This window comes from Accipiter gentilis, chromosome 22 (assembly GCF_929443795.1).
Source record: "Accipiter gentilis chromosome 22, bAccGen1.1, whole genome shotgun sequence".
NCBI classification, from domain to species: domain Eukaryota; kingdom Metazoa; phylum Chordata; class Aves; order Accipitriformes; family Accipitridae; genus Astur; species Astur gentilis.
Window position 1 is genome coordinate 20996612 of NC_064901.1, and position 13215 is coordinate 21009826.

Consider the following 13215-nt stretch of genomic DNA (forward strand, 5'->3'; position numbering starts at 1 on the left):
CCAGGGCTCACCGAGAGATATAGGTGGGGACCTGTTCCCCTCTGAGTGCCCTGCAAGGACCAGAAACTGCCTTCTGCAGCCTGGAGGTGTAGCGTTAAGTTTGCAGCAGTAATCTTCTCCTTTGCAGTATGAGGGTGACAGTACAATTGAGGATGTCTTTGTCCGCAGTTTGCCCTGGGAATGCCATGCTCTTGCAGCTCGGGAGCATGGGAGCAAGGTGCTGTGGCCCATGTAAGCAGTGGCACTTGTTGCAGTAGGTCAAATGAATGAATCCTAAAATAGAAGGTGAGCGCAGCCCATAGCTCGCCCCTCGCGATGCTTTGGTTTGGATGGAGCCTCCCTACCCCGGTGCTGGGGGGAGCCACATCTCCTTGCTCATGCTGGACCCAGCACAGGGGAGCTCCTGACTCCGTTTTATTCACGTGATGTAGGAGAGATTACAGCTGGAATGGAAATTTTGGGTAGAAACAAACCACGCCATTTGGGAACTTGCTGATCGTTACTCACCTCGCTGCAGCCAAAGCCCTGAGGGCTGCAACGCATCTTGACCAGCGTGCTCCCTTCCCCGTCTGGCGCAGGGGCACCTTCCTCAGCAGACCTCATCTCTGCAGGTTGCTCTTCATGGTACATCGGAGAGGGCTGGCCAGAGAGCCCATGGGAGAGGAGAGGTCCGTGACTGATGCCTGGGAACAGGATGGGAGAACGGGGCCGGGATCTCAGCAGGGTGGTGTGGGGACAGCAACGTACATGGGAAGATTTGAGTATCAGAGCATTGAAAGGGGGGGTGGCGGCGAGCTTGTGATGGAAACCGAGGCTGAAGGCAAGCGGTGGTATGTCAAAGGGGCTGGGATGAGCAGCAGCTCCCTGGATGGGCTCCCAGGCTCTTATCCCTCAGTCCCTCTAGTGTCCTGGCAGGGAGGAGAGAGAGAGGCAGAAGCCCAGGAGATCTTGGTGTCACGCAGGGGTGGCTATTAATAACACTTACACTTTCCCTGTGGTTGAGCTGTACAAGTCAAGCGTCCTTGCCAGGGCAAGACAGCTTGTAAACTGAAACGGGCTCCTGCTTGCGTGCTGCCAGCTCCGGTGCCGCAGCAGCTCCCCAGCACCCGCAGCAAGCTGGGATGCAGGGACGCAGCCAGCCACCATCAGGACGGGCGCTCGTCACGGAGCAGGGCAAAACTCTCCGACTCGTTTCCCTTGCTGTAGCCCCGTGGTTGGAAAAAATGCTTTCCAGACAACTAGCTGGAGTTTTGCTGAAAGGTTGGGAGGAGCGGATTGTGTTTTTCAAGTCTGGACTTCTCTAGGGCTCAAGGCTTGTGCATTGTGCTGCTGGCACTACCCTGCAGTAGGGTCCTATTGCCACCCTTGGTGCCAGGAGAGGGGTGCCAGATTTGGCACTGTAGGAAGGTAACCTGGGATCTCTCTTGCTTCTGAGTGCTGGCAGGAATAGACCAGGCTGCTGGAGGGACAGAAGGAATAATAACGTAGAGGCAGGGCCGAGCAGGCATATGGCACAGCATCCCGCTACATGTCTAAGGGCACAGAGGACCTGTTCAGTATGGTACGTGGGAGTTTGCTTGAGGCTAGTGAAGCAAAGCAGAATAATGGAGCTGAGTATCAAGAAGCTCCTCCTGACCCGGGCAGAGCCTATGCCTTGAGGGACACTGTGTGTTTAGCCCTAGGATTCAGCCTGTCTGGTTTTGGAGCCACCACCGCTGCAGGAGGGGTGGCTGCTGGCTGTCCAGAGAGCAGGATCTCCATATCAGCCGATCCACAAGCTCTGTGTCCACTGAAGTTACAAGACGCAAGTTTTTCCTCTTCGATCCCTGCTTGACTTTCCAAGGGCATTTAGATCCTGCCACTAAGGTTAGCTCTGTCCTCAGAGTAAGAGGAGGTTGCAGCTCGCTCTGAGTGCCCAAGGAGCTTCCTGCAGCAGCCCCCTCTTCCCCCAGCCCTCGAGGACCGCACTGCTGGCTGCCTACGCTCTGGGACACGTTCCTGCTTCAGCAGCATGTCTGCCCACCAAAGCCAGGCGGGGAGCATAGGAGGCTGAGGAGCTCCGAGGGGTCTGGTTAGAAAAAAACCCACTTCCCAAGAGCTCTGATTGCAGATCATGAGCAGACCAGAGCTGCTGTCTCCTCCTTCGTTCACGGAAGGAGATTGAAATGATAGTGCATAGCTGCTCGTAAGTAGAGTTGATATCCTAGTGCGTGCAGCAGTACTTCCTTTCCCTCCCACCCTGCAAATGCCAGGCTGCCTCCATCCAGCCTCCTTCCCTAACTGCGCCGAGCGATGCAGTCTGCAGAGCAGCCGCAGGTGCCGACTTTTCTCCGTCTTAGCGACAAACAGTGGGAGATCCCAGAGACGTGCTTGTGTTAGGCCAGGGGCTTCCAGGGCTTAGCTCCTCTCGGACTTCTCTGCCTGGTGCGTGGTTCCTCGCCTGCTCTGCTGGTGCACATCAACCCTGGGCACCCCCGGCAGTCTGTCCGTCTGCTCCGCCGGCGGTAGCTTTCAGCACCTGCGATATACCATTTGGAGCTCAGATTGGAACTAAGTTGCGAGAGATGGGGATATCTTCACCCATCATGTCTGTGCTGCCACGTGCTGCTGTTGTGGGCTGGCAGATGGTTGCCTGGTAATAACCTTCACCACTGGTAGCTGGAGTGTGAGTCCGTGTGCCACTTGCAGACAGCCCTGAAGATAAAAAGGGCCGTAATCAGCTAGTGCCCAAACATAAATGTCAAGCCAAGGTTATTCTAGCAGATTTCCTCATGAGACTGTGGTGCAAAAAGGAAGGAAGCCATGTTGAGAGATCTTCCTGCCCATAGCAGCAGCTCAGCAAGCGGTACAGCAGCTTCGTGCTAGTGGAGTATCTGGGGCAGGAGGGAGCATCTGTTAAGCTCATTTGGGATGTAGTTGGACAGTACGTCTGCCCCAGCAGCTAAAGCTGGCCAAAAAGGGTCTGCTGCGGCGTGCCACACCCAGGCGGTGTTCTCTCTTGGGTTTTTTAACATGTTTTATTCAGACAATTTTTAACACCTATTGGTGATGATGCAATTTGCTACACATCATCCTTTCGACGATGGGGAGTAGGGACAGGAATGGAGCACTGCGGTGTTGTGGCTGGAAGCAGGTTGATCAGCAAAATGTGCTTTTGCCCTCTGCAAAGCTGCATGTGCCTCGGTGGTGTGATAGTTAACCTGCTGGCGACCAAGTACCTGCATTGCTTGCTGTGGTGGGACTTGAGAAATCCCTCCAAGGAGGTGACACTTTGTTTTGCTTTCAGTTCAACCAGGCTTTAGCTGCCCTGATGCTGCTCACTGGAGGGCATTGCTGTCCTTCCTTCCCTCCTTGTGCTACGTTACTGAATACAGGCATGGCAGTGAGACTGTAGAAACTAGACCTCCCTTCTTTGCCCACCAGGCTGGAGGAGACCCAGCCTTCTCCAAAGATATAAACTCAGCTTTGTACTCATCTAAAAGAAATAGAGGTACAGCCCAATGTGTTGCTTGTGCTACAAGCACTAAGCTTGTTTGTGGTCCAGAAAATAACACGTATGTCCCATCTTACCTGTGTTTCCCAAACAAAAAGGGAAGCTTATGACAAATTTGCCTGTTTGTGTGGACCTTGGGGCAGTGGAGGTTTGGGCCAGGGTGTTCTCCTGAAGGTCCTCTGGTATTGGTGACCTGCAAGCGAATGCATGAAAGAGCATGAGAAGGGAGGAAAGTAGAAACAAGTGGAGCAGATGCCAGTCTTAGTGCAGTGGTGAGCGGCATGCCTGTACCCTTGTGATGGGTAGAGGAGCTGCCTTCTACAGCACGGAAATTGTTGAGAGTGACGGTGGTGGCTTATGTGTGCCTGCAGGCTGCCGTGATCCAGAGTCCCCTGCCTTGGGAGCAATTGAAGAGCCAGAAGTTTGCTTCTACCAAACTGTGGGTCTTGGTGGTTTTTTTCAGTTGCCCTCAGATAAATCCTCTGTATGTAGCAGCTGAAGAGAGGCAGTGGCTGGAAGGTGGGAAGAGAAGCACTAGTTCTGGAGGAGCGGAGCGCTGGAGCTAGACAGATTCAGCCCCTTCCACTCCAGCCTTTGCATGCTGTGCCGCCAGTGCCGAAACTGCTGCAGCACCTTCCACCTGTGGCCTGGGGCTTTCCCCAGGCTGCTGCAGTGTCCAGGCAGCCTGTCAAGCTTTGAGGGCTGAGCAGGGAATGCTTGAGAGTCCCGGTAAAGCTCTTTCCACCAGGAGAGGGAAGTTTTGCGCAGGACAGAGGGCATGATTTTCCTAGCTCTCCTCTGCACTATTCCGGCTCTCCCAGCCTCCAGCTCTCCCAGCCAGCTTCTACCAAATCTCCCTGCCCTGCTCTTACTTGCCCAGTTGGTTTTCTTCTTTAGGATTTGCAACAGCTTAGTTTCAATTTGCTGCAAATTGGTGGGGCTGGTGCTTAGCCAGAGTGGTTCCCATGGGGAAACCAGGTGGACCAGCACCAGGAGAGCGGTGGGGGGTAATCACCAGGGCTGATCAGCACTTCGGGATGCAGGGGCTCTGCCGATCCCACAGCGGTGAGCAGGGGATGCAGAGGGTCCTGGCCAGGCAGTGACACCTGCCCTGCCATCGCAGCCCCCTGGGCTGAGCCACGAAACTCGGGGAACTGGGGAGCTGTGGGCAGTGGGACCCCCCAGCGCTGCGTCTACCTAGCAAGTGGGTCCCAGCCCTGCCGTGCGCCCTGGGTGGCATCGCCACGTGTCCCCCCATCCCTGCTCCTACCCTCTGTCCCCCTCCATCCCCCTGCCCTGATCCTTTGCAGCCCAGCCCGGGGGACTCACGGGGGACCCTATTTAACTCCTGGTCTCTGTGTTATAACAGCCACCACCCGGGCGCGATGGAAACCTTTTTTAGGCGGCACTTTGGGAGGAAGGGGCTGCGGCGTGCCAGCGCGGTGGCTGTGCCCACGGGCAAGGCCAGGCGACGTTCCCAGGCAGGGCTGCCCTCCGCCTTGCTGGCCCAACGCCGGCGCGGCTCGGGCTCCCCGCTGCCAGCCTTCTCCTGCCTGGGTCAGCCCCAGCACCCCGGCCCCCGCCGCCGTTCCAGCACCACGCCACCCTGCCTCAGCCCCAGGTTCGCCGTGCAGACGAAACGCGGGGGCCGGGCACGAGCCATCGACACCCAGCTGGTGGGTCCCTCCATCCTCCTGGCCAGCCTCATCCCCACCGGAGAGGAGGGGGACGGGGCGCCCCGCACCGACAGCTCCGGATCCGAGTCTCCGGAGGATGGCGGCGTCGGCGCGGTGTCGGGAGTCAAGCGGGACCGGCGTGAGCGGTGGGCTGAGGAGAGGTGGCTGGCCATGCTACCCCGGCTGCAGCCGCTCCAGGCTGGGCTGCTGTCGCGGGGTCCCCGCTGCCTGCGGCGTGCCTCCTCCCACCGCCTGCCCACCGAGTTCATGTACGGCCGGGCCACCTACGGCTTGCCAGGTCGCTACCGTCGCCTCAGCCAGCGACGTCGCTCCAGCGATGCCCTCCGGCCCGGGCTGCTCTCTTCCAGCCACCTGCGGCTACTGGCCCAGCACTGCGCAGGGGCGGCCGAAGCCGGCTGCCCCTCTGCCACCCTCCCTGAGTGCTTGGGACCGGAGCCTGCCCGCCACGCCGCCCCAGATGGCTGGAGCCCCCGGCTGCTGTATGTATGGCGGGGGCGCTCAAGTGGGTGATGCCTCAGGGAGGGGAGGCTGGGTGCAGACCCAGGCTCGGCAGGGAAGTTGGGAAGGGGCTCGGCACCGTCGGCCGTGGCTGCCGTTGGTGTCTCGCAGCGCTGCTTGTGTCTCTTGAGTATCTCCCGCTTGGGCGGGCACGGCCTCTGATGCTCTCAGTGCGGCCCCTGGGGCTTGCGGGCATCCCCTTCTGCCAGCCTGGGGCTTGGAGGGAGGTGGCAGGTCTGGTTGTGGGCTGGAGATGCACACTTTATCCAGCTGGCTGGTTCTGCTGCTCCTTTCCTCCACCCTAGCACATCTGGGAGAAGCGCACTAGCCCCAAACAAACACCTGCTTTTTTCCAACTGGTTGTGCTGGTCCCCAAAAACACCCCAGGTTCTGATGTGCCTTGGTATGGGAAAGCTACGGGGAGTCTGTGGGGCAAGGGCTCTGGGTTGCCCCTGCAAAGGCAGCCCCACCACCACAGCTCGGTGGAGCGTCCCTGGCTGTTTTGCAATGGACCTGTCATCCCCAAGGTCTTTGACCCAGCAGGCTGTACCTTTTTCTGGGTGCAGGGTGTCTTAGCTGAGCCGTCAGCTCAGTGCCCAGCACCTCTTCATCCCATGGGGCTGCCTCACAGGAGTGGCCTCCTCGGCCAGCCGTGCTGGAGATTCACCTTGTTTCCAGCCACTTGGTCCTGAGGATGCTTTTCTGCTCCAGCCTCACCGTCCATCCCAGAAGCAGGTTGTGCTTTGCACATATTCCTCCTCCCCTGATCTAATAGCCAGCCCTCTTGTGTCTTCCAGGAAAGCTATTGCCAAGTCCAGCCTCCAGCACATGGTAGCCCAGCCAAACCCTGCGCTAGCCCTGAGGAGCGACGCCGAGCGACAGATACGCAGCACTGTGGACTGGAGCGTAAGTTGTAGCACGCTTTGCTGGGCGTTGCGTGGAATCGGCTCTCGGCCAAGAAGCAGCAGGCTCTTCCCGGGCTGAGGCTTCCCAGGTGACTTTGGCTTTGACACATTTATGGCATCCGCCGTTGCTACCAGCTGGTGCCAGCGTCTGTGCTGCTGGCAGCCCCCCTTGATGCTGCAAGGAGAGGCTGTGCAGGCACAGGTGGTTCCTGGGAGGATGGCATAGCTATTCCACTGCCAGCTCTTCTGCTCCTGGCAGCCGAGGTCTTCTGGTGGCTGGGGCCAAGCAACAGGAGCGAGCCCCTGCTCCTTCGCAGGCAAAGCCTGGCAGGTATTAAGCTGCGCCCTGAGGTCGTAGAGCAGAAGCTGTTTCAGGAGAGTCCCCTGCACTGAATTTGCCCCGATGCCTCCTCTCAGGGGGTGAGGGGAGCAGCTTCCCTGTGCAGGATGCTGCAACTGGGCTGTAGGTCTTGGAGGTGGGTTCCTGGGGCCCTCTCATTTCCAGCAGGGGGGGCCACGGCAGCAGCTTCATGAGGTTTCCTCCGTCCAGATGTTGGCCCTGGTTGTTCTGTGCACCTAGCTTCAACCTCTCACCCCCCCAGCATTGTCCAGTATCTTGTCCCTCGCACAAAGCATTTTAGGGACTCGGATGCCCATCTGGGGGTGCTCTCAGAGAAACGTGTTGTCTTGTGCCTTTCAGGAGACTGCGGTCTATGGGGAGCACATCTGGTTTGAGACCAATGTCTCTGGGGACTTCTGCTATGTTGGGGAGCAGAACTGTATGGCAAAGCTGCTGGTGAGTCACCTGGGGTCACCCACCTCCCCGGCAAGGGCTGCAGGTGCAGGCTGCGCTGCTACCCGTCTGGGAGACCGCAGCGGTCGCGCTGCTGCTGCTGGGGGACATGCAGGGGTCCGGGGGGGCTGCCAAGGTGGGGACTGTGTCCCTCCTATCTCTGAATGCTGGAGGGCTGCGTCCCCAGTTTCTGCCAGCGCTGGTGCTCAGTTTGCGGTGGAAACCTCACACAGAGCTGCCACTTGCCTGCAGGTGGTATGATGATATTCCAGGGAGAGGCTGTTGGGTTCCCTCACCCTTAGAGGGACAATCTGAATCCAAGACCTTTCAATAGAGGAGAAAAGTGAGCGCTGGAGACCCAGGCCTGCTGCCTCCTGACCCTGCGGGCAGCACCGATGTTACGGGGTTGCTGCAGTCCTCCCTCCCAGCTTGCGGGCTCAGTCCTGCTTGTGGTGCAGGACACGGAGCACTGATGCCATCCTGTGCCTGCGCAAGGGGCTTACGGTGGGAGCCCTGCAGGTGCCTCCCAGACCAGCTTCCATGGTGCTCCCAGGCAGTGTCAGAAGAGGCCAAGGACTGCTGGACAGGACAGAGGGAGAGCACCTCCCTGCTCTGTCCCACACTTGAGAGCATCTGCTCTACGCACTTGCTTAGATCCCTTCACCTGCAAGGAGCCTTGGTTCTAACTTTGCTGCACCCTGATATATATGAAGGGGGTGTGATGGGAGGCTGAGCTTGCCGGCCTCTGAATGCTGCTGTTCACATGCATGTTTTTTCCTCCCTTTTTCTCAACCTCCAGCAAAAACCTCTCTCCAGGCGTAAGTGTGCAGCCTGCAAGATCGTAGTGCATACACCCTGCATCGAACAGCTGGAGAAAGTGAGTAGAGCCTGTTGAGCCTTCTCTGTGGCTTGAAAAGCTGTAACAGCCTTTTCCTGGGCAGCCCTTCCTCTTGGGTAGTGAAACACAAGACGACTGGGGAACTGCAATGTGTCATTGCAAAGAGGGGTCTTCTGAGGAGACAATACCAAAAGGAGCCTCTAGTGACATGATTGGGACCTCGGGCCTCATTTTCTTCAGTAACAGATATGTGAGGGGGTTTGCAGCAAGCACTGAACATCTCCAGAGGCTCTAGGCCTACTGTAGTAAAGTAAGCTCCGGTAGGTTTCCTTTGGGTATGAAGGTTTTACTGATTCCTCTCACGTGTGTTCAATCTACAGATAAATTTCCGCTGCAAACCTTCCTTCAGGGAGTCAGGATCCCGGAACGTACGAGAGGTGAGAGATGTGATGCTGCCCACATCTGCCCCCCCCTTTCCAGTTTGGTGGCAAAGATGTCAGATGCTGCCAGCGCATTGCTCATCAGAGTGCAGGAATCGTGCTGCCTCCTGGCTCCGAGGGGGTGGCACAGTAAAAGGGATGTTTCTTTGCAAGGCAGCAGCACAGGCTGGGTGTGAGGAGTGAGGAGCGAGGAGCTCACAGGCAGCAAATGCAGAGCATCTGGTGGTTTGCGTGTTCTAAAGCTCCTGCATCCGTATGGGGGAAACATGTGAACAGTGTTTTCTGGGAGAGGGTTTTTTCCCCTTGTGCTCGTCCCCAGGCACATAGAGGCTGTGGCAAACAGCAGGTCCCCAAGTCTCCTACAGTTTGGAAGGAAGCAGTATGGGCTCACTTCTGGCTTTATCACTCAGCCCTGACCTGGGTGCCACAGGTACTCCAGGTAGCAGTAGAAGATGCCCACACTGGTGCTGTTGGACCCCTCTAGCCCATGTTTTAATGTACTGGGCGTAAGCAGTGGCCTGGCACCTGTCTGCTGAGCTGTGCTGGTGGAAGGACCTGTCAGCCTTCATGCTTCACCCTCCAGCCTGTGGAGTCTGTGTAGCCCGTGCAGTACTCTGGAGTGGGTGTGGATGACTCAGTCATGGGCCATTTTGGTAACACAGCTGCTGCCCCCACACCGTGTCTGTGCTGGCACAGCAGACGCAGTAGGAGAAAGGTACTCAAACACAGGGCTGCCTGCTCAGAAATGTCAGTGTGACCTGGTAAGGTGAAGCTTTCGGCATCACTTTAAACCTTTCTTTCTTTCTTCCTTTGCTTCTCCTGCTGTGCCTCCTTCCCGTATCACTCTTAGCCCAACTCCCTTACTTGTCCTTCGCTTGCTTTTTGGGCTCTGCTGACAACTCTCTGCCTCTGCTCAGTCTTCTGTCTCTATTTTCCTCCTCTCCAACCTCTACAAATTTTCTCTCCCTCCCCTTTCCTGGTGTTCCTCCTTTTTCTCACAAACCCTGCTTCTCCATCCTGCCTTTCTAATACTCTTCAGTTCCTTGAAGGGCTCTTCCCTCCTGTTTCCCTAGAAAGGTGCTCTTCTGGCCTTTGTGCTGTCAGGGATCCCCTTCAGGGACAGCCTTTTCCTTAGATGTGCCTGCTGGGACCCAGAGCTGAGATCAGGGCATAGCCCCACTTGTGCTCCTACTGGATTAGTGTCTGCTAAAGCCAACAGGACGTCCTCTCCCGTATGCTGCACTCAGAGCAGGTGATACTGGAGCTGACCCAGATCTCCTGCTGGTTTCTGCCTCTATCATCATCATGATCCCAAAAGCTGTCAAGAGCAGGGTCTTGGGCCTTACCATGCTGGGCTGTGAACTTGCACTCCCTCTTCTCTCTTTGCTGCCCTCCTTGCAATGCCACTCCCAATCCAGGGCTGGAAGAGGAGGGTGGGATTTAGGAAATGCGGTACTTCATTACAAAACTTCTGACCCTCTCACAATCGCTCCTGCAAGTCCCAGCCCCTCACCCACCGTGAGCTTGCAGGCAGGGAGAAGGTGCCTGCGAGCAGCCTTGCTCCCTTCCCCACAGGCAGGGGCTGAGGCAGGCTAGCAGGACGTGAAGAGCAGGGTGAAGTGGGTGTTGGGGGGTTTTGGGGCTGCTGCTCTCCTCGAGGGACATGGAGCTAGGCAGTTCGCTGCTTAGCTGCGAGCACTTCCATCTCATCTTCCTGCTCTGGGCGCAAACTTTGTCTCCCTGGGGATTTTCACACCTGCCACCAGCACGTTTTTCACCTGGCACTGGGGGCATCTCGGCAGAGACGTTAAGAGGATGGAGATGTGATTTATGGCCAAAGTAGCGCTCCACGCTACTCCTTGCCCACTTTCTGTTGGTTTTGCTTTGTGTGATTCTCATTCTTCAGTTTTTCTCCCCTGCTTCCTGTTTTTTCTGGTTTTAATTCCTTCTCTGAGCACCCTAATTTGGCCTCTTGCCCCCTGATTGTTTGGCTTTGCCTTCTCCCAGAGGGTTGGGGCTGGTGCATGTGAGCAGTGGGCTTGCTGCAAGAGCAGAGGTCTGGGCTGGCCTGGGTCCATTCCTCCTGCCTGTTCCTGCATTGCCTCACACACTGGGCCCTTCACTCCCCTTTTTCTTTTCTTTTTTTTCTTTTCCCTTTAGCCCATTGTTGTCCGGCATCACTGGGTACACCGGAGGCGGCAGGAAGGGAAATGTCGGCAGTGTGGCAAGGTGAGAGGACATCTTGGGGATTTTTTCTCAGCCTGAAGGGAAGCTAAGGTCAAACCAGAGACAAGAACAAGGCTGAGGACCAAGGACATCCCACCATTCCTGTTTGGCAGCAGCAGCCTACAGCAAAACCAAGACGCGTGTCCTATTTTGCGCAGTGAAGCACTACATAAGTGCTTCCCACATAGACTTGTTCTCCTGGGCCCAATCAGTCCTGGAGGGGACTGTCTTCCTGACATGCTTTCCCTGAGCAACAGGGACACCCCTGCAGAGCACAGTGGCCTCCCTGGTGCCGTAGTGGTGGTTGGGGCTATCTGACAGGGATCCAGAGGGCTCCAGCTGCAGGCACACTCTCTTTGTTAACGTCTCTCTTAGTGGTGGGGAAGTCCTCTTTGATGGTAGAAAGCTGTGAACTCCCTAAGCCTCTTGTCCTTCCCTCCGCAGGGTTTCCAGCAGAAGTTTGCCTTCCACAGTAAAGAGATCGTAGCCATCAGCTGTTCCTGGTGCAAGCAAGCGGTGAGGAAAGCCCCCATTGAACGTCTTACCAGCCTGTTCTGCACCTAATGACCTCTGCTTTCTGCTGGGACTCCCCAGGCTGCTTCTCTGCAGCCTGCCCTTAACAGCTCCACTTACTGGGAGAGGCTGTACTGTGGTAGCTGCAAGCTCCTACAAGAAACTTTCTCCTCATTGCCTTCCCATCACAAAATTCCCGCATGGTTTCCTCCACCGCTCCCTGCGCTGGCATGGGGGAGCTGGGAGGAGGAGAACGTGGCTGTCCTTGGCAAACTGAGCGGCTGAGTTTTCTCTCTGTCTTCTCCTTCCCCAGTATCACAGCAAAGTGTCATGTTTCATGCTGCAACACATCGAAGAGCCCTGCTCGCTGGGGGCTCATGCTGCTGTCGTCGTTCCTCCCACCTGGATTCTGCGGGTCCGGCGGCCCCAGGTAAGTCACCTCAGTTCTTGTGGCTTTTTTATGACTCCTGCTTGCCCAGCAGCTCCTCACAGAGTTTTTGGGTTTGTTTCTTTTCTCTCTAGAATCCACTGAAATCTAGTAAGAAGAAGAAGAGGACATCGTTCAAGCGGAAATCCAGCAAAAAGGGAGCCGAGGTAAGAGATGAGGGGACAGGGAATGACCTTGTCTTGGAAGGGCAGAGGGACTTGGCAGTGAGGAGCAGGACTGGGAAACAAGGGGGCTTTGCTGGGTCTGCGCTGAGGTTAAGGAGGGTGAGGTGGAGGGAGGGTGCCTGCTGGCAGGGCAAATCCCAGCTGTAAGGCTTACGAGGTGACTGGGATGTTCTCTTCTTCCCACTCCTGACCTGCGTGATGTTAGGGCTCAGCTGGAGGTGGGAGTTTGCATTTCCCCAGGTTTATTGAAGGACCTGTGGTGTCTCTTGCAGGAAGGGAGGTGGAAACCCTTTGTCATCAAGCCCATGCCAGCTCCTCTCATGAAGCCCTTGCTGGTGTTTGTGAACCCCAAGAGCGGTGGGAATCAGGTATGGCCTTGTCCTACATCTCCCTGGGAAGGCGGCTCTGTGAGGGCATTGCCGTTTGGCTGCTGAGGTCTCATCACAGTTTTGGTGATGTCTCAGCTGCAGAAGAGGCAAGGCAACCCCTGCAATGCCAGTTTGCTGCCCAACAATTCCCACCCAGGCCAGGCTTTACCTCAGTCCCCGCAGAACAGTGTTGTCTTGGCCCGTCCCCTGGACCAGACGCCTTTTTCCGCTGTCTGTTGGGAACTCCCTGTTACCTGAAGTCTTTCTTCTCCTCTTAGGGAGCCAAGATCATCCAATCCTTCATGTGGTATCTCAACCCACGGCAAGTTTTCGACCTCAGCCAGGGTGGACCCAAGGAGGCGTGAGTACTGATGGGGACAGCACCCTTCTCTGCCCCAGAGACTCCTCCCCAGAGCTCTTCCCATGGCTGGCAGAGTCCTGATGCTCCATAGCTCCCTTGTGCAGAGACCTCCAAAGAGTTTATACTTTGAGAGGCCACCCTAAGATACCTCGTGGTCAGTCAGTGCTCACTGCTGGAGGGCTGGTCTAACCTTAAGGCTAGTGGCAAAAAGACCAGCTGTGGGGTGAGGTTCCCAGGGCTACTTCATTTTGTTCAATTAATGTTGCGTGAGTCTCGTCTGCTTGCTGCATTTTGGTTTATCTATTGTACGCAGACTGCGGACACCCCACTCTTCCTCTGCAAGAGCTGGTGAAGCCAAAGTTACTGTCGCTTTGCCCACTGCTGTGAACTGCTGTGGCAGTGGGGAGGGAGATACACATGTGGCTTTGTGAACACCAAGGGCTCCGCGAGGGCAGGGACCCCTGCAGCCCC

The 13215-nt window shown here is 56.7% G+C and overlaps 1 protein-coding gene across 2 annotated transcripts in view; it reads left to right on the plus strand.

Annotated features, from left to right (window-relative positions):
- DGKZ (diacylglycerol kinase zeta) overlaps positions 1 to 13215 on the plus strand; it is a 45195-nt gene that overhangs the window by 15034 nt on the left and 16946 nt on the right. Inside the window, exons 1-11 of one of the 2 annotated variants that reach the window (XM_049825406.1) lie at positions 4517 to 5669; positions 6486 to 6594; positions 7294 to 7389; positions 8186 to 8263; positions 8605 to 8661; positions 10825 to 10893; positions 11335 to 11406; positions 11717 to 11833; positions 11926 to 11997; positions 12288 to 12383; positions 12662 to 12744. In XM_049825406.1, the coding sequence (XP_049681363.1) occupies positions 4879 to 5669; positions 6486 to 6594; positions 7294 to 7389; positions 8186 to 8263; positions 8605 to 8661; positions 10825 to 10893; positions 11335 to 11406; positions 11717 to 11833; positions 11926 to 11997; positions 12288 to 12383; positions 12662 to 12744 (1640 nt within the window). In that variant the 5' untranslated portion in view covers positions 4517 to 4878. Of the gene's footprint in view, positions 1 to 4516; positions 5670 to 6485; positions 6595 to 7293; positions 7390 to 8185; positions 8264 to 8604; positions 8662 to 10824; positions 10894 to 11334; positions 11407 to 11716; positions 11834 to 11925; positions 11998 to 12287; positions 12384 to 12661; positions 12745 to 13215 lie in introns of those variants that run through there. The other variant, XM_049825407.1, reaches the window with a different exon arrangement.